The sequence below is a fragment of the Micropterus salmoides genome, unplaced genomic scaffold (genome assembly GCF_014851395.1).
Source record: "Micropterus salmoides isolate LMB-PRFRI ecotype aquatic unplaced genomic scaffold, ASM1485139v1 Ms_hic_scaffold_17, whole genome shotgun sequence".
Lineage (NCBI taxonomy): Eukaryota > Metazoa > Chordata > Actinopteri > Centrarchiformes > Centrarchidae > Micropterus > Micropterus salmoides.
The window spans coordinates 15,261,850-15,280,427 of record NW_024040817.1 but is presented as its reverse complement, the minus strand read 5'-3'; the positions used below and the strand labels follow the sequence as shown (position 1 = coordinate 15,280,427).

The following is an 18,578-nucleotide window of genomic DNA, read 5'->3' as shown; positions in this document are numbered from 1 at the left end:
GTTAATAAATAAATAAATAAAGTAGGCTATGGACCTTTTCTTTCATGATATGGTATATTCATTTTAAATAGGTTTTTAATTAGGTATATTTCATTAATGTGGCTTATCAGGCACACAACATAAGCTTTACATTCAATATACTACACAATGCTTTTTATGGCATTCCTAGGCAATTATTTCTGTAGTATCTTGTTTTGTATTCAAATATTAGCCACATTCAATGCAATTAAGTACTCTATTTCTAACATTACCCAGTGTGTCATATTTGCATCGCACAGTAAAATTATTTTCTGAACATTTTTAGAAAATCATCATCAGCCTAATGTTGTGTAAGATGTTTCACTCAAACTTTTTTTAATTAATTTTGTTAATTAAAGATAACACAAACTCGCAATACATTCTCATTCATACGTCAATCCATTTATTAAAACAATTAAATAAACATATTTACAGGCACTCAAAATAAATGACTTGTCAAAATGCACAATGTGAAGTTGTGAAAGCTATCAATAGGCCTAATATATAAAATGAGGATTCGTGGATGGCCGACTTCGCTCTTCATCCAGAGTTATTGCAGTCAAATGAGAGTCAGTAAGAAGAACCTGCACTGGGATCTTTCGCAGCTGTAGTTTCTTAAACAGTTTTTCAGCCATAGGCATATTTGTCCGTTACACTTTTATCATTTGGAGTCATCTGTCCACTCAGCTTCATCAAAAGCTTCACAATAAGGCCAGCCTGTAAGGAAATAACGAACATAAGAGACAGTGCTTCCATATTTAAACTGATTTCGAGCGTTCATCCTTGCGAATGGATTGTCATCAAAATATTCAGCTTATAAAAAAACTCTCTCAACCATTTGAATAGTTTTGGAAATGTCCTGGAGTACTTACCTGTTTTGTGTGCACAATGAAGTTAATTTTATTGTCACCACTGTGTATCTGGAAGTACTGGTCAGCATGTCCGAGCTGCCACCTGAATGTGCCATACTCTAAACTGATGAGAAGGACCTGGGGGGTGCAGAGATTTAACAAATTAACATACTGAAACATCACACCAAATGTTCAATTAAAAACAAAACAAAGAAGAATTAAAGCTGCAAGCAGCGTTGGGTGGGCCCTCGCACGTGTAGCACGTCGAGGTGTGAGGCGGCCGTGTTGCAGATTCTGGAGCTCTGACAGTGTGGCTGTTAATTTACCACGTGCTTCGTATGCTGCACAAATGTGTTAATTATCACTTCCTGTGTCCATTTTGTGGCGCTACATAGCACTTGGTGCTATGACTATAACTTAATTTTGGCATGTCGATGTGTTCGGGGCGTGACTGTTATCAAGCACGTAAAGTTTTGTGCAGATGTGAGCATGTAGACTTAAGTTATAAGAACTTCCTGTTTCATGGTGAATCATGGATTTTGACGACACGCCCCGGGCAAACTGGTCGACTGCTAATAACTGTTTGAATAACTTTTAAACGTCAAATTAAACGTGAAGTCGGTCGGACTAAATCTCTAGGAGGAGTTCGTTAAAGTACAAAGTGTGTAAATCGCCAAAAATGATCATTAAAATCAAAATGGCCGACTTCCTGTTGGGTTGAGTCAATGGCTCCAAGAGACCTTTCTGTACATCTGGACAGGATACACCTACCAAAGAAATTTCATATACGTAGGTGAAACTTTGTCCAGGGGCTGCTCTGTAGGGGGCACTAGCGAGCCATTTTGCCACGCCCATGCGCGAAAACCATAAAAAACGATAATGAAAACTAAATTTTTGCCGCGTCTGAATTTGGTTTGGTGAATCTTTGACTATGTTTAGGCCCCCAAAATTGAGGTTACTTTGCAGAAAACAGAAAAATAATCCCTTCAGTTTCAAAACATACATTATTCTTACAAATATTCAAAGTTCTGTTTTTATAATAGTTCCATTTGCAGATAATAACCATTAACAGAGATATTCCACCCCAAACTAATAGCTAGGATAATATTGTATCTTACGTAAGTTAACACTTCTTACAGAGTTAACTGCAACCCTTTTACATCCAGTTCCCATTTTATTTTTCCTTTTATCAAGCCTTCAGGCTGGGGAAATGATCTTGTTCCACACAGCATGGCAGTATCATATATATTACAAGAGCACAAACACCTGTTAAAACTGTCCAAGCAGCTTACGCAGCTTATTACCTCATGACCATCTATATCTCCCTACAGCACTCTTACAACACTGGCCACATAAAAACTTAAAATAAGTAAATTATCCTTCCATCTATAGAAATATGTGCTGTATCTTGAGGTCTCAACACAAATCACAAAGCTTTACATTTGCAGATCACGTGGGAACATTTGGCGTGTAGCTGAAGTTTAAAACAGAGAATAAAAAGATGGCGATACCTTGGTCTCCATATTCATGAGGTGCAGCCCCTTTGTGTTGACCCCGACGTACACGCGGATGACCTTGTGGTTGCTGGCGCTGGCCTTGGTGTAGACCTGGCCCGTGAAAAAGGCCGCTCCATAGGTCGGGATGTCCCAGCAGTTTTGCAGGAAGAGTCGCTGCAGGTGGTGCATCTCTTTACTCACCCCCTCGCTGGTGCTCAGAGCCTGTCGGATGGGGAGAAGAAAACCTGTCAATCAAGCCAGAAGTGGGGTTTCATTTACTGAGAGGAATTTCTATATCTTTGAGCGTACTTTGTATTCATGCAGAATCCTGTTGGTCCAGTGGTACGCTTTGCTTTTCACCTTGGATATCGGCACAATTGATTTCAGGTTTTCCTCGCTATTGAAAATAACGAGAAATGCAGCTTTTTACTTCATACACCCACTTGAGCAGAATTCAAGGTTTTTCCTGCACTGCAAAAATATAGTTTTGAACAGAAACAAATGTTCATAATATGTAAATATGAATTGAAGTTTTACTTGAGGAACCCTTGTTTGTGCTTCTTGCTCTCATAGTTGCCATAAATGATCTGCAAAAGGAGGCTAGCCAGTGTGATCAGCTTGCTGTCTGGAGCGGGAAAGAAGCCTTTCAGGAGGCAGTGACGAGCCTCGTCAAACAGAATGAGGATGGCCAGAGGATCCTCTACCTGGAACACAACAGCAAGCAGCAGAGTGAGGAATGATACAGGACACGTGTCGAGTAACCAAGTCACTCAGCATCCCACATCTCCAGTCAAACTTTCTGTCTCTGACATCTCTAACTAATGTATAGGCTGTAAACTAGAAGCTTCTTGTACAATACAAAGTGAGCTACCTTTTTCTCAATTTCGAGAGGCAGCCGCACATCCCTGCGGAGAAAGAGCTGAGGTGTTTCCCTTTGAGGATCCAGCACAGTCAAATCCGTCACAATCTCCGTCCAGATCCGCAGGTGCTGTAGGGGCTTGTGGTACGGCTTCAGCTGCAGGTCTGACACAAAAAACACACCGATGTTAAAGGAGACCTGTTATACTGTATTTCCCTATATTGTAGTTCTGTGACTCCTGTATGGTAGCTTTTCATGATTCAAAGTTCAAAAATCATTTTCTGTACTGGCCTTCAAGTAGGCCCTAATTTCAGAGTCAGTCTGAAACAGGCTGCCCCCCCCCCCAAACTGAGCAGGTCATGGTGTTTTCTCACAGCTGGTTCTACAGCCACAGGACGAATTAGACAGCGTTTTAAGGAGTGAACTCACAGAGGTTCTCAGAGCAGATCCAAATGGTAAAATACTGCTGGGTCTCTTGCGAAAGACGCATGCCTTCCATGATCTGCTGTACTGTCGTGTTGTTGCCGTGCTTAAGCTCCACAGAGCGATATGAGCCATCCATGCGGTAGATACGCACCTTCTCATACTGTGGAATACACAAACACACCATAAACAAAACCAGCTTTGTCCTTTGTTATTAAAAAATTTATTATCTTTAATCTGAAGGCAACCTCAAGCTATGCTTGCGGACATAGCACCATCTAGTAAAGAGCAGACTTAACTGCGACAGAAATATTTTAAAGAAATTCTTTACATGCATGTGCTGGAGGGGTATGTAAAAACAAATAAAGACCAATTTAATATATTTAACAACAATTTGGTGTCATGTTTTGCAACACAAATTTATTAATACAATTAGTGTCTGATGTGTGACTCACAGGTTTGCCGTTGGCTTGCTGCAGAAGCTTCATTGTCTCCTCCCATTCGTTCTGTTTGTTCTCTTCACACACCTGAAGAGGGGACCTCTTCTGCTGGTCTTCTATGTGCTGAGGTGGGAAAGTCAATATCAATATTTACTTGTTATTGTCTACCACTGCAACTGCGTTGTGAGATGTGATATAGTGCATAATAATACATAAATGCTTTGTCTAAATTAGCATCATAAAGCAGTTACAACATAAGTCAAATACACATTACTTTTTAACTTCCGGGTATCTCAGTCACAGTGTAATAAACATCGAATATTCAATTTGTCAACCTGTAAACACATCATTGATGTCCAATGTATCAATATTGGCAGAAGGCTTCTTAAAATTATGATGGCAGCTTTGGGGGGAAAAAAACAAGAGTAGGAAAGCCAAGTGTTATGACAACACTGATATTACATTTCGTACCCGGTCGATCTCAGGGTGCTGCAGCAAGAGCTGCACTATCTCTGCGTGGCCTCCTCTGGCTGCAAAGTGCAGAGGGGAGCTGAGCTGGCCGTTCAGCAAGTTTGGATTACAGTTACCTTTCTCCAGTAACAGCTTGGTCGCCTCAACTTTACCGTGCCTGGTTGGAACCAAACAAAACTTAACCACAACCTCATCATTCACAAGAGAAAAAAAAGCAATAAATACATGTAAACAAGAGCTTTAGGATTCTTCAGACTTCCTCAGGGCTGCGAGATAAGCGTCAGACTCACCAGCAGGCATAGTGAATGGGAGCCCAGTGATCACTGTCCAGCTGCTTGACTGAGAAACCGCTGTCCAGAAGCTTAGACAGTAGCTCTGTGTCTCCTTCACAGGCACTGCGGTGGAGGGGGAAGTCGTCCACCCACTGGCGTTCCCTGCGGAGAATTCTGTTAATATAATTTAGTGTTTAGACTGCATGATAAAGGGTGGAATGGAAAAGAAGAGGGGAGTCATGAAAATGTTGCAATGGTCATGACACAAAGGGATACGTCTCAAAAAGAGGAGAAGTGAGACACAAAGATCAATAAGGTGTTAGTATCGTAGTTGTCTGTTTTTTGGTTTGTAGTTGGTCTGACGATTGCTGTATGGCACACTATGAATTTCCGAAAGGACTAATAAATCTATCTATCTATCTATCAGTGTTCTCTGGGAATCTTACAAGGTTGAGTCTTACAAGAATGTTTACAAGAACTCACTGGCTCCACAGATTAGAGTACAACTTATGGATAGTGAGAGATTCCAATATGACGAAGCATTGGAGTCTAAACATCAGGTAGATAGTTGTTCTAGGTGAAAGGTGACCTAATAGAGAAACCTACAGGCACTAGGGGGAAGAGAGAAACATAAAAGGGACCACAAGATGTTATCCTTCAGATTTGGTGTTGGCATTTGACGTGTTCACATGTTGTATGCTGGCACTGTATCTCCTCGGCCGGGCTCAATAAACCATGCTATGTTAAGTCTTCATCAGTCTCCGAAACTTCTTCACACCTTAACCTGGCTCACAATCTCATTTCAACACTATCTATCTATCTATCTATCACTATGTGGTTCACGTAAGAATAACCCCTCACTTGTCTTCTGTTACACAGTTAGGACCGTGTTGCCACTTCTCCCTCTTGGGGATCTGGATCTTGGCGTAGTCGGGCGCTCCGAGCCCAAAGTACGGGTTGATGATAACTTTGTCCACCTGAAAACAAAAGGTCGGACAAGAAGGGATACAAATGGAGGGTTGGACAACCAATCTTTGGTAAATGACATCAAATATATCCATTCCTCATCCATTATCTATAAAGCATCTTTTGGTGCTAAAACAAGCTGACTCACCCGGTTGGTATACTGCAGATCAGAGCCGTATAGCGGGTTGAGGATGCACATGTCTGCTTTCTCCAAGGACATCATCTTGCTCTTGATCTCCAGAGCGGTGTAGCCCATGTGCAGACCGTCGTCACTCAGTTTGCCCTCGCTGCTGTAGGCCGGGTTGCTGACGTTGGTCTTCACCCGCTCCACGGGTGCTGGTCTGAACAGAGCGGGGATGGCGTGAGGCACGGTGTGCTGCTCTGCTAACCATCTGCAGGAGGTCAAAGAGACAAATGTTTAAGGTCGGTTTCCCCAAAAGCTTCCATCCAAGAAGACCATGTTTTCAACTGCATCCTCACTTGTCTAAGGCCAGGAGCATTTTGGAGGTGATGGAGCAGAAGTGAGCGCTGGTCTCACTGCACACCCGCATAATGTCCTGGAAGCAGTAGAAGCTCGGGCTCCCGGCGCTGTAGACAGGCTTGCTGTTGTCTATTCAGAATTATATATTAAGTATGTACAGCTTAAACTATTCTTACAATATCTGAGGCATGAATTTAGTAAGATTGTTTGGGGTTTTTTGCTCACCTTTAACGCTGACCGGCACAACAAAAAGCGAGGCCTCTTTTCCATCGTTGTCTCTATCAAGGGGGAATTTTTTCATGTGCACCACACGCTTTCCTAAAAAACCGAAACCAACCAAAAACTTTGTTTAGATCAGTGGTTCCCAATCTTCCCAAGAGGTCAGGAACACCCGAAGGGGTGATGAAAAGGCGAAAAAAACATTTCTTCTATGCAAATATTCAGTTTCTTTGTACTGTGAAACATTGAATAGTTTTGCCTCTACATGCCTCTAAAACTATTCACATTAAAGCATCTAAAAAGGCAATATCGATCTTTGGCTGCGCTGCTCTTGTGCAGTCTGTGACAAAGGGTCAAGAGTAGACTTTACTTTAAAGCATCAAAAAGTTTGCGAGCCACTGGTTTAAATAACAGTGGTCATACTGTATGCATGTTTTGAACATCATGAGCATCACAAATGTCCCACGCTCACCTATGAAGCCTTGGTTATTGGATATGGGTCGGATTGTTTCATCAACATAATCCAGTATGGATTTGGATTTGTCTCCTCCCGTTTGGATCTTCGTCGCCAGGAGGACTTTCTTTCTTTTCTTCTCCTTCCCCTCCAGAGGCACTTCAATCAGCAGGATCTTCACGGGAACCAGAGGAAACATAGAAACTGAGTTACAAATACTGGACTGGAGGTTAACTCTTGTCCACCTGTAAAGTAACTACACAAGAAAAATGTAGAGAAGACCAAACTAACATAACTAACATATTTGTGGGCATTTTGCACAACTGAATATCTCACAGAAGAAAATAAGCTTCCTCTTCAGTCTTTTGGTTGAGACCATTGACTGTATATAAGAGAGGCAGACGCTGAGACACCACAGGTAATCTGTTGTCACACTCGTTTACCTCATAGGCTTTGGCTCTGTACTCCTTTGAGCTCAGGCTGACTTGACTCTTTGGGCGAATGACAGCAACAAACACATCCTCCAGGCTGTCCTCGTTGCCCATACTGCTGACTTTCTCTCAGTCCCGACAAAACATCCTACACAAGGGCCAAATGCTGTGGAGAGGCATCCCTGAAACAGAAGATCACAGGGGGGAGTTATCACGATTGTTGATTAGTTACTTCCTGCAGACATCCAGCTTGTTTTCATCAATGTTAGAGCTGTGCAAACAAAAATCACAGTAACTTTACACAATAACAAAATATTAGTAATGTGATGATACTTTGATAGAATCAGAGCCATTAATACGTTTGACATAAAAGTCACATTTCAAGCAAAAAATGCCAAACTACTTCGCATTTCAGCTTGATATAAACTAGGACTGAGTGTGAGTATGAGTCATTTCTCATTTACATTAGCAGGGCCAGTTAACATCAATTAACTTATTATTACTTTTAGGAACCAGAACAGACAACATTTAAGATATGTTTAGAATACATAAACACAAACAATGTTTAAACTTTTCATGCAAAGCACAACCTTCTGTGATACTTGAAACTGTGATGCCCTATAACTGGATATAAGACATTATTTTATAGAGGTTTATAGCAATGTTTATATGCCTTATGAACGTATTATAATGGATTGCTTCAGGTTTTACCCACTCAACATACGTTGACTGCATGTGTTGTAAAGATATCAATAAAATGAAACAGAAAATAAATAAGTCCAGTTAAACACTCCTGTGAAGTCTGTATGCCAAACATTAATAACTCTGAGTTCAAAAAGCAACTTGTTGAGTTCAGAGGGGGGTTCCGCCCCGGAAACCAAAACCCTCTGTTGTCTTAAAACAGTTATAACACAACGTATATTATATAACGTTACTAAGTTTTAGACCACACCCCGTTCTGCTGGATGAAACCTGTGTTTATATATCTTCTTGACCACAACAAATACAGCCAACTTTTCTTTAACGAATCAGCATTTGTAGCCGGGATGCTACAATGCTCATCACCGCTTTTCCGCTCGTTGAGCCGCTGAAACTTACCGAAAGCGACTTGACTTTTCCTCAAACACACGTAACACCAATTTTCTCAGCTCGCGTGGAGTTTCACTTTATTAAACGTAACAGTCCGAGGCCGCGAGACCCCTCCAGGTAAACTTCCAGAGCGGACATACGGCTTGAAGAAATAGCAGCAGGCCTGTAGTTTGGGCAGGTCTGCAGAGTCGCGTTGCGTTTGATTACAGCAGCTGCGGTAGGACAACAGGGGACTCTGGCGGTGAGGGGGACTCAGTGCGGCAACCTAAATCTTCTACTGCAGGTTTTCAGGGTTTATAAACTCGTTGTACTTGCTAATTTAACTTAAAATAAAAGCTGTTTTGTAAAAAAATTTTTTAAAAGATTACGTTATTACAGGAAATAGCTAAGATAGCTTATTTGCTTACTGGCAGAAATTAGAAGATTGACACCACTTTTTATTAAATTGTAGTATTTATTTAATTCTCTAAACACTAAAATGCCTGGTTAGCTTAGCGGGAATAACGCCCTCTGACCAACTAACAGTGAATAAGCGTATTTTCCAAAATGTGGATGCATCTTATTTCCATAGACTGTGCACAGGCATCTAAACTATCAGTTTTAGGGAAGCAGCTTACTAATCTGCCAATGTCTTGACTAATTCCTTAATTGTCCAAACAATTGTTCATAACTAAATTAACAATGATATACAAGTCTTCACATTTGAAAGTAATCTCTCTCTCTCTATATATATATACTCTATGATTACTTTTATTTGGTAGATTATTTCTTTGTTGTAATACTTCTTGGTAAGGAACTGTACGGAACATGCATTTGTAAGATGAGCAGCAGAGCTGAGTATGTGGGTTGCGCCCATGAAAAATTGTCAAATCTTCTCTGACAAAGCCAATCACCTTTTCTTTGCTTTGTTCCTTCCAAATGTGGCACCACTGAAAAGGGAAATACTCAGCTTTTCCAGTGGAATAACATTTATTGCCAAGAAGCATTGTTACAACAAAGAATCTACCAAACACAAATTTCCTTACTTTTTGTGTGTAGTTTATATATGTTAAGTTTGGGTAGGTGTTCACAGCTTTTTACAAATGGTTCCTAGTGAAATTGTCTGTTTTTTTCTTTTGGAGATTACTTTGTTCAGTAATGCATTGCCTTATTATGAATTAACAACATTTGGCCCGTTAACTTTAATTTCCTGTGACATCACTGCTATCCCACCTTTCCTTTTGTTAGGAAATGAAAGAGATTGTTCTGCCTATTTGCATAACATAATCATTTGACTTACCTTACGTATTGTTAGACACCACAAAGACACTGTTACTTTAGCTCCTGTTGACAGGCATCTTTCTCTGTGGTGTATTATACTGTATTGTTCTATATTATAGGAATGGAATCACAATAGAAATCAGATTTGTAGGAGTTCAAGTTTATTGTTTATCTGCTTTTATGAAAGCATTCTGTTCTGTTTCATTAGGTATATTCAACAACAACTTTTTAAAGTCCTTCTTTCTAAAAGAGGGGTGTGTGTATTTGTATATGTTTGTGTGGATACAAAGTATGAATCCATTTTTAATTCAGAGCTATGCCCAGGTAAAAGGCTTTATTGCATATTTTACAAACTAATCCAACATGACATTTCTAATGTATAAATTGTTGTTTTTTGGTATGGATGAAATAGATTTTGTTGATCAACTAATAATGTGTACATTTTACTACAGCATATATTGACATAAAGCAGCTCAAACATATAGTGGTCTCTTGGAAATAAAAACAACATACAATGTTGATACAATAACTAAAATGCTGCAATAAGAATAGCAGGTGCAGTTCAAGTGCACAAAACGTGGCTTTGGTTTTATTTATACTGTATATATAGATATTTTGTAACATAATTTGTGTTTTTTCCATTGGTCCACAGTTAAGAGTACACTTTGTTCCCAGTCTTGTAGCCACCAAACACAGAGGACGTCCTCTCCTTGCTGGTCTATGTTCAGGACGAGTTGTCTTTGCACTGACTGAGCACATCCTGCATCTTCTCCTGGATTTCTGCCACCCTCTTGGCCCACTTATCCCGCACTTCGTCTTCGTCGTCCTCTGTAACAGCTGTGTAGGCCATGAGGGAGATGAGGCCCATGTGGAACAGGTGGGCGATGTGGGAACAGCGGTGCTCCATGATCACACGGTCGCCGTCACAGTTGTCCAGGTACACCTTCAGCAGGGGTCTTCCGAACAGCGAGCTGGTACCCATCACACCACGGTAGTACACATCCAGACTCAGGTCACTTTTGTCTCTCTCATAAATCTTCTCAAAAGTCTCCATGTAGCGCTGGTTGTTGTCTGGATCTTTCTTCACCTGAGCCACCATAGTGTTGAAGGCAGCATACTGGTGCTTGATGTATTCCTCGTACTTGCCGTAGGTTTCGTTCACCTCGTCGATGCGGATCTTTCTAAGGCACTGTTGATTCTTTTGGGAGATGCTCTCCAGTTTGGTGTTGATCGCCTGGAAGTCCTTGTCTAGAGGGTGGCCCTCCTCGTCCACCAGGCCCTTGCGAGCCACCCCAACCAGGGAGGAGACTATGCCAAAGATGGGGTCGATGGAGGAGGCGAAGGAGGAGACCTTCTCCACGCAAGACAGCACCTTGGCTGCAGTTTTCTTGATCTGTTGTGCGTCAGCCATTCTTCTGCCACGTTAAGGTCCACACAAAGTGAGTCTGGAGGCTGGAGAGAGAAGAAAGCACCACATATGTTCTTTAAAACTTAGTTTGTAGGCCTACTCTTCATGGTAACATCCGCTTCTGACCACAATGTAAGAGATTTAACTAAAGTATTAGTCACAGAGGGTCTCAAATGATGCTTTGGTCTGTAAAATGAAAGAAATGCTCATCACAGTTTCCCAAAGCCTAAGTTGACATTGAAATTTCTTATTTTGTCCAACCAACAGTCACCCAAACACCCAAACATATTTAGTTTAATATCACAGAAGACAAAGAACAGCAGCAAATATTCCCCCTTGAGACGCTGGAACCATTAACGTTTGCCATTTTAGGTTTTAAAAATTACTTAAACAATAAATTGACTGTCAAAAGAGATGTCTGTCAATTGTTTTGTCGATCAGCTAATTGATTAATAAACGAATTGTTGCAGCTAAAGAAGGGAGGGGAAACTTGTTTTTGTTCTTCCACAATGTTTTAAGAATTATCCATTCAATGAAAAATTAGTATTGTGTTTTACTTTCATAATAGATTATTTACAATAAAGCACTTAACTGCAGAATTACAGATGACATATCAGAAATCTACTATTTATTTATTGAGACTGAGTGGTCAGTTATAATGCATTTTTCACATAGTTATAATAATAGACATTAATCATCCATTTCAGTGCTGCCCTGCTGGAAAAATAACTCGGGGACAACAGTGGGTGTGTCTTCATAGTAACACAGGAAAGACAGGAAAGACACAAATGGTTACAGGTCTCAACTGTCATCGTTAAGAGTTCATATAACCTCCAGTGGCTATTTGGCACCTTTAACTTGAACTTACTTTGTTTGTTTTCAAGCCTGTTTCTTCCATTTCCTGATTCCCAACCGCACACAAACACAAATCAACCATCTTTCACTTACTTCATGCTCATTTCATCATCGCTGACTCAGCTACTACACCATTCAAACACCCTACAGATCATAGATTACACATTACTGAGACTACAAATTACTGAGAAAACAGATGTTTACTCACCAGAGATAAAACAGCTGGTATCTCTCTGTCTAATGAAGCCGTCTGTCTCTGCTTTCCACCATTTTCCTCCCTAGTCAAATAAGGACAGCCCTTTCCTGCCAAATAATGGAGGAAGTGACTCATGGATGCCCTCTGCTGATTGGATTAGGGGAGTTCTGATGGACTGAGGTTGTAACCACAGGTCCAACCACAGCACAGATGTATGCCAGAAAGCAATTTTAACAAACTCTGATTCTGAACTCTATACTATGAGATGGAAAACTCTGAGTTTTTGTTTTGAGAACAGCTGATCAGAGTCAGTTCAATCAACCCTGAGTATGTTCACTCCGAGTAAATCTTGTGCATGGTGAATGTGTATTGTGTTTATTAATCTTTGTGAAAAGAGAAACAGCAACTTAGTGATTTTGAGTATTGTTTGTGACAACCTTGATTTGTTGGCCTTAGCCATCAGTTGCTGTAAATAGTCTGTCTTTGTTCTAGCCACAAATATGTATATATGTATGTCCATACAATTAGCAGCACAAGTAGGAGTGAAAAGCCCTTTGTGATTTGAATACCTTTTTCTCCTGTTTTTGTAATAGAAGCCTAGGTTAGTGCTTTGTCTTTTCTTTACATTTTGTTTTTGTTTGCCTAGCCTTTTTGTTATTTTGGGCACTGCTCAACTCTGAGTAAAATAAAACTGCTAATTTGTAAATTCCCTTTGTTCTCTGGCCTTGCTTGGGAGTGGGAAGAGAAAGTGGGGAGCCACACTATATGTTGCGTCCAGGTTGCCCCTAGACCTTGGACATAACAATGTATATGTGGACTGTGCTCATTCATCTTTTAAAAAAGCCTGTGTCAAAGCAGGCAAAAGTGTCTATAAGTTCACACAATACAGTTTTCTGTCCTTAATGGAGGATAAAGTGGTGAAATCGGACTGTGTATTAGCCTTTAGCCTTCATTACGTTTTAAATACATTTGTTCACCTTTAATCTGAGGGGACAAAACACAGGGGCTGACATCTGAAAATAGAAAATACATAGATCAAAAATATAGACATGATTGTAGGCACACAATCTGATCCAGTCATAATGGGTTTGACCTGATTTGACCTTGAAAAGGCGTTGAGGTTAAAATACAGTATTTTAACATTTTAGTTTTAACATCTATTTAAATCTTGACTCAACAGCATCCAGTGGCTTTATTTCTGCTACTTCAACAAGGGTAGTAAACGTTAAACTGTTCACAGCCTAGGCTTATTTAAAATAAACTCTCTGTCTAACTACATTCTGCAGCTGCACCATGATCCTGCTCACTCAGAAATATTAACCTATAATAGGCTTTAACAAACAACAATCAAATTAATGTTAATTAATTAACAGTGTTGTTTATATGACACAGGTACTGACAGCAGGACAGTGGATAAGCTTTAAACACATTTGTCCCTTTTTTTAAAAACCCATGCTTTTGAATATTTGCATTGCTATGGTAAAACTCAATAAAAGCACTAGTAGTTTACAGTGTTCACCTGGCCTTACCCCTCTTTCTGAAACAGAAAATCTGGAGTTTCCCTCATCTCAGGATTAACTAGTTTTCACTAAACCTGCTTTCTGGAGTACACTCCAGATGCCACATAGATGATCAGTATACAGAAATGAAAGACAATGTCATAGTGGATTAGCTTTAAGCAGATTAGTGCTCTTTTTTAAACCCATGCTTTTGAATATTTGCATTGCTGTGGTAAAAGTCAAAAAAAGAACTGCAGGAATTTAGGTTCTATGGACTCTGGATCCATGGATCCAGAGTCCATAGAACCTAAATTCCTGGATGGATATACAATTTGTAGAAACAGCTGACCAAATATTATTCAGCTGGACAAAGACAGGTCTTATGTAATATTTGACTTCCCGCATAGTGATATGAGACAAAAACAGGAAAACATCTGCAGATTTTTCCATGTACTATACATATACAGCCCATATTATCACAGTTGAGCAAGCAGGTTACTAAGGAGCACAAGGAATAGGACCCAAATGCAGATTCAGAGGCAGTGCAGATGCACTACAATGATTTAATGATTGGGGGGAAATCAGTGTGCAAGACCACAAGGCAGTCAAATACAGGAAAACAAATCTGACAGGGAGCAGGCAGAAAATCCAAAATCCATCCAACGAGACGGTCCAGGAAAACAGTAAATAACCCACCAGAAACAAGGGAAATAGATGGAATGCTGGTTACAAGGACAACTGAAACAAGGGACCACGCAAATTAAATACACTATTGAGGTGAGGCTAATTAGACTCAGGTGAAACTTATCAACTTATCAAAGATCAAAACTGGCTGGAAAATGCACAAAGGCAGGAAGTAAAATAACCCAAGACGCATGAGGTAGGACTAAAAGATTAGGTACCATGGCAACGTTATAGCAAGGCAAACGCCGTCAAACCTTTAACTCTAAATGAATAAAGTCAGAGGATTTTTTATGTGTTTCTGAGCCACAAAAAGTGAGGGGATTAAATGAATACCCCTCGCACACAATCACACCCCTATGTTCCCACCCCTGCTCTGTAAAGTAGAGCTAACAACTGCTCCTCTATGGAATTTCCCACAATAACATCCCAGGTCAACACACTGACAGTGGCATTTTGCCTCTGATCCCTCCACTCCCTCCGTCTTTCTGTCCCCAGGCACCTGGACTGAACCGAGGACCAACACCTTCTGCTTTCAGGTATGAACCAGAGCGGACTAGAGCAGCACATCAGCAGGTTTGATACAGCAGCAGTGGATGGTTTGGTTCAGTTTTGGGATTAGAAAGGTTTAAGCTTGCTATTGAAATGGCATTGAGGGGTGAGCTGAGGTCGACCGGGAATGAATTGGTTCCACTGATTGTTTGCTTTTTATATTGGCTGACATACTTTCATGAAGGGAAAGTGTTTTTCCTTTTTCTATTTGATAAATGCTAGCCTGGGAGAGAATTATAGTTAAGGGGAAATTTAGTTTTAATTTTAGTTTACTATCTAATCAGTTTCATTCTCAACAGATTTTGAACAAATATTGATTCAGCTAAAGTTCAAGCCAAATTGTGCTGCCTGCCTGTGATATATGTACATTTAAAGCTGGAACTACACATCCAGCAATCAGGAGAGCAGGAATCAAATACACGCACAAATATAAATACACTGAACAAATTATAAACGCTTTTGTTTTTGCCCCCATTCATCATGAGTTGAAGTCAAATATCTAAGACTTTCTCTATGTACACAAAAGCCTATTTCTTTCGAATATTGTTCACAAATCTGTCAAAATCTGTGTTAGTGAGCACTTCTCCTTTGCAGAGATAATCCATCCACCTCACAGGTGTGGCATATCAAGACAGTCTTTTGCAACGTCTTAACTGTACCTCTGCTAATCACAGACTCATCTGAACTGATCGATCAGACATGAGACACATCAGAGGAGGTCCAGTGAAAATGCAGAAGATGTTAATTGAGCTGATGTTGCTAGTGGGGTGAGTAAAGTGAAAACGTGAACACATTATTAGTATTTGTTTGCATTCCAATTTTAGGTTTTAATACAATTCGGTTGAAACAAACTTTATTTATCTCAAGTGCAGTTTTACGCAGCAGCTCTTCACTCAGGTCAAAAAAACACACACAATGGATATGGGAAAGAAAAGAAAAGCTAAAATAATCGAAGGCTATGAGCGTAAAAAGTGTGAAACACATTAATAAATTAATATATCAATATATCATCCATTTCAATATCCAGAAATATCTGAAAAATAAAATACACATGAAGAAGATGGATAGTAGGGGAATAAAGGACTTTTACTGGCTGGTAGAGCAAAGCATGTAGTTTTATCACCATTAATAATTAATGGCTTTATCCCATACCCATATAATGAACGTTAAGGAGGACATTCTCTGGGAACAAGAAAAATCTCCTTTGAAAACCATAGGAGGTGGTTGGGATTGCAAAATTGATGCACTTACTACAGAGGCCTCTGGCAAATCTCTGTTCTGTTGTAGTTTCCTTGGTTTGAGTCACAGTGCCATTCAGAGACCCGACTATGATGACACACCCAACCCGGAATTCCTCAACCCATCCTGGATGGCCAGCATCCCTGATGATCAGTTGCTGTCCGAGGTCTCCATGCCTGGCACGCACAATACCATGGCCAGGTATGGCGGTGTGTACGCTGAGTGCCAGACCTGGACCCTGGCCTCCCAGCTTCGAGCCGGCGTCCGCTTCCTTGACATCCGTGTCCGTCACGACAAGGGGAACCTCACCATCCATCACGGGGTGTCTTATCAGCGGGCTCACTTTGGCCAGGTGCTGGAGCACGTGGCTGAGTTCCTTCAAGAGTATCCCAATGAGACAGTGCTGATGCGTATAAGGGAGGAGTTAAGTGAGACGTACAACATCTACGGTGCTGTGGTAGACTACATCCATCGCTATGCTCACTGGGACTTGCTGTGGCACAGTCGGCTCGTGCCAACGATGGGAGAGACCCGAGGGAAACTCATCATCCTGCAAGACTTTTATGGGCCTGACTTAGGGATGCGCTATGGTTCCCTGGACATAGCTGATCATTGGAAGGTATAAACACTTATGATTCAATTTCTTAATTAGATTTCACTATATAATCAAACTGTGCCATGTACATTTGAAAAGGTATAAAAACATCTGGTGAACAGGTTCAAAACATAAAGCTGTGGGTGCCTGCATCTTAAATAAGTGATACTAATTAACAACTCATAGAATTGAAATGAATGCTTTTGAGTTATTCTTTATCCGCTGTTCCCTGTAGGTACCCACAATTCTGCATGTGAAGGAGAAATGGCAGCGGGTCTATGAGCACCTGGAGGCGGCACCTGCAGGAAACAAGGCCCAGATTTTTCTCACCTATACCAGTGGAGCTGGCGTGTTTGCGTACCCCGGAGCCGTCGCTCAGCGCATCAATGCACAACTGTACGACTACCTGAGGAACAAGACAGACCTGAACCAGCGCCTTGGAATCATATGCATGGACTTCCCTGCTGCTCCTATTATTCAAATGATCATTGACTTCCAACTAAAAGAAGTCAGAAAGGGAAAACAGGCCATCTAGTTTGAAATATACAATTTCTTCACTGAGAGAGAATATGATTAAACTTTTTGCTGTTAATGTCTGAGCCAAAATCAATCACGTGTTGTTCTAAAGGAACAGCAGACTGCCCAGTGAATGTACAATCAATGAGAAATCAATGTGGACGGCAAAAACACAAGTTAGAGTTCGGATTCAATAGTAAGATGTAAACCACTGAAATGAACATGATTTAAATTAGACCTCGGATGAACTTTTTCATCATGTCATTCACCAAAGATAATAAAATAAATGTCATATAAAATTAAATAAACTGCTGTGAAAACTGCTGTGAAAACTGCTGTGAAAACTGCTAAAGTGCGTGAGATCAGGTTGGTTATAATTGCTATTTTTACACATTTTGTAAGTGTGCATTACATGTCAGGTCATTTGGAAATTGTAAAAAAGCCTAAATAAGCCAAAAAATAGCAATAATGCACCGTTCTTCCTGGGATAAAGAACAGCAGTCCAACACCTAATATGTTTCTTGACTTCATGTTTAGTGATTCTGAGTCTCTGAATCATTATCAGGAGTTGTGCTTGAGAAAGGACGGATGTAAAACATCATGTTTCATTGTGACAGGGTGGCAGTGCTGTCGCAGAGGCGCTTGGCATCAGGTTGTGTTGGTATTGACATCCTGTTCTGGCTCGTTGGTGATTTAAGAGCTAGCCAGCTGCCTGGTAGGGAACAAGTGTGTCAACCTTTGCATCACAAACCCACTTCAACTGTCACACCGCTGTTTCAAGACTTGCAGAACGTGAGCCACATACACTGAACCAGATGGCTAATTTCACCTTTCATGGTTTACTGTTACTTCCAAAATATATATTTAATTCCATTTTAGCTGATCACTGTAAAGGGAGACGCTGCAAATTTTACACATACTTTTGCAGGGGAACTCCACCGATTGTTCACATCAGAGTCGGTTTACAGGTCTTGGAGTACAACTGAATATGCTGGAGGGAGCTTTGATGAATTGCCTCAAGTGATGTCACTTGAGTCAGCATCTGTTGGGGCTGATGACTAAAAGTCTGAAAATGAATTAATAGCTTAGCAGACATCTTTAGCAAGCTATTCATCTCTGTTTGAGGCTAGCAGCTCAAGGCTACATTAGCCACTGCTAGTGTACAGCAGCCGAGTCTCCTACTAAACTGTAGGCGGTAAGTTGCATTGTAGGTAATGTAGGCATTTGTCAGGGTTTGTCAAGGTAGAAGAATGCGTGGAATAAAAATGATATCTCTGGTTCTCTGTTTTCCAAAATGCAACTGCAAA

The 18,578-nt window shown here is 40.6% G+C and overlaps 3 protein-coding genes across 3 annotated transcripts; 1 reads left to right on the top strand and 2 right to left on the bottom strand.

The window, feature by feature from the left end:
- Nucleotides 1–398: 398 nt before the first annotated feature.
- On the bottom strand, nt 399–8,670 carry krit1 (KRIT1 ankyrin repeat containing). Its single transcript, XM_038725085.1, has 17 exons — nt 8,480–8,670; nt 7,394–7,563; nt 6,969–7,125; nt 6,503–6,595; nt 6,277–6,406; nt 5,945–6,188; nt 5,692–5,807; nt 4,849–4,992; nt 4,559–4,715; nt 4,103–4,210; nt 3,654–3,810; nt 3,237–3,388; nt 2,903–3,069; nt 2,675–2,762; nt 2,381–2,587; nt 891–1,007; nt 399–735 (listed from the first exon to the last, which is right to left on the bottom strand). Exons 2-17 carry the CDS (start codon nt 7,493–7,495, stop codon nt 646–648), a joined length of 2,229 nt encoding a protein of 742 aa, XP_038581013.1. The 5' UTR covers nt 7,496–7,563; nt 8,480–8,670; the 3' UTR covers nt 399–645.
- A 1,199-nt stretch (nt 8,671–9,869) lies between these two features.
- rpz2 (rapunzel 2) lies at nt 9,870–12,323 on the bottom strand. The gene is made up of 2 exons (XM_038725086.1): nt 12,202–12,323; nt 9,870–11,182 (listed from the first exon to the last, which is right to left on the bottom strand). Exon 2 carries the CDS (start codon nt 11,139–11,141, stop codon nt 10,455–10,457), a length of 687 nt encoding a protein of 228 aa, XP_038581014.1. The 5' UTR covers nt 11,142–11,182; nt 12,202–12,323; the 3' UTR covers nt 9,870–10,454.
- A 2,367-nt stretch (nt 12,324–14,690) lies between these two features.
- On the top strand, nt 14,691–17,739 carry si:dkey-266f7.9 (uncharacterized protein LOC100006223 homolog). Its single transcript, XM_038725084.1, has 4 exons — nt 14,691–14,908; nt 15,596–15,688; nt 16,209–16,779; nt 16,991–17,739. The coding sequence occupies exons 2-4, from the start codon at nt 15,621–15,623 to the stop codon at nt 17,288–17,290; spliced, it is 939 nt and encodes a 312-aa protein (XP_038581012.1). The 5' UTR covers nt 14,691–14,908; nt 15,596–15,620; the 3' UTR covers nt 17,291–17,739.
- Nucleotides 17,740–18,578: the final 839 nt, after the last annotated feature.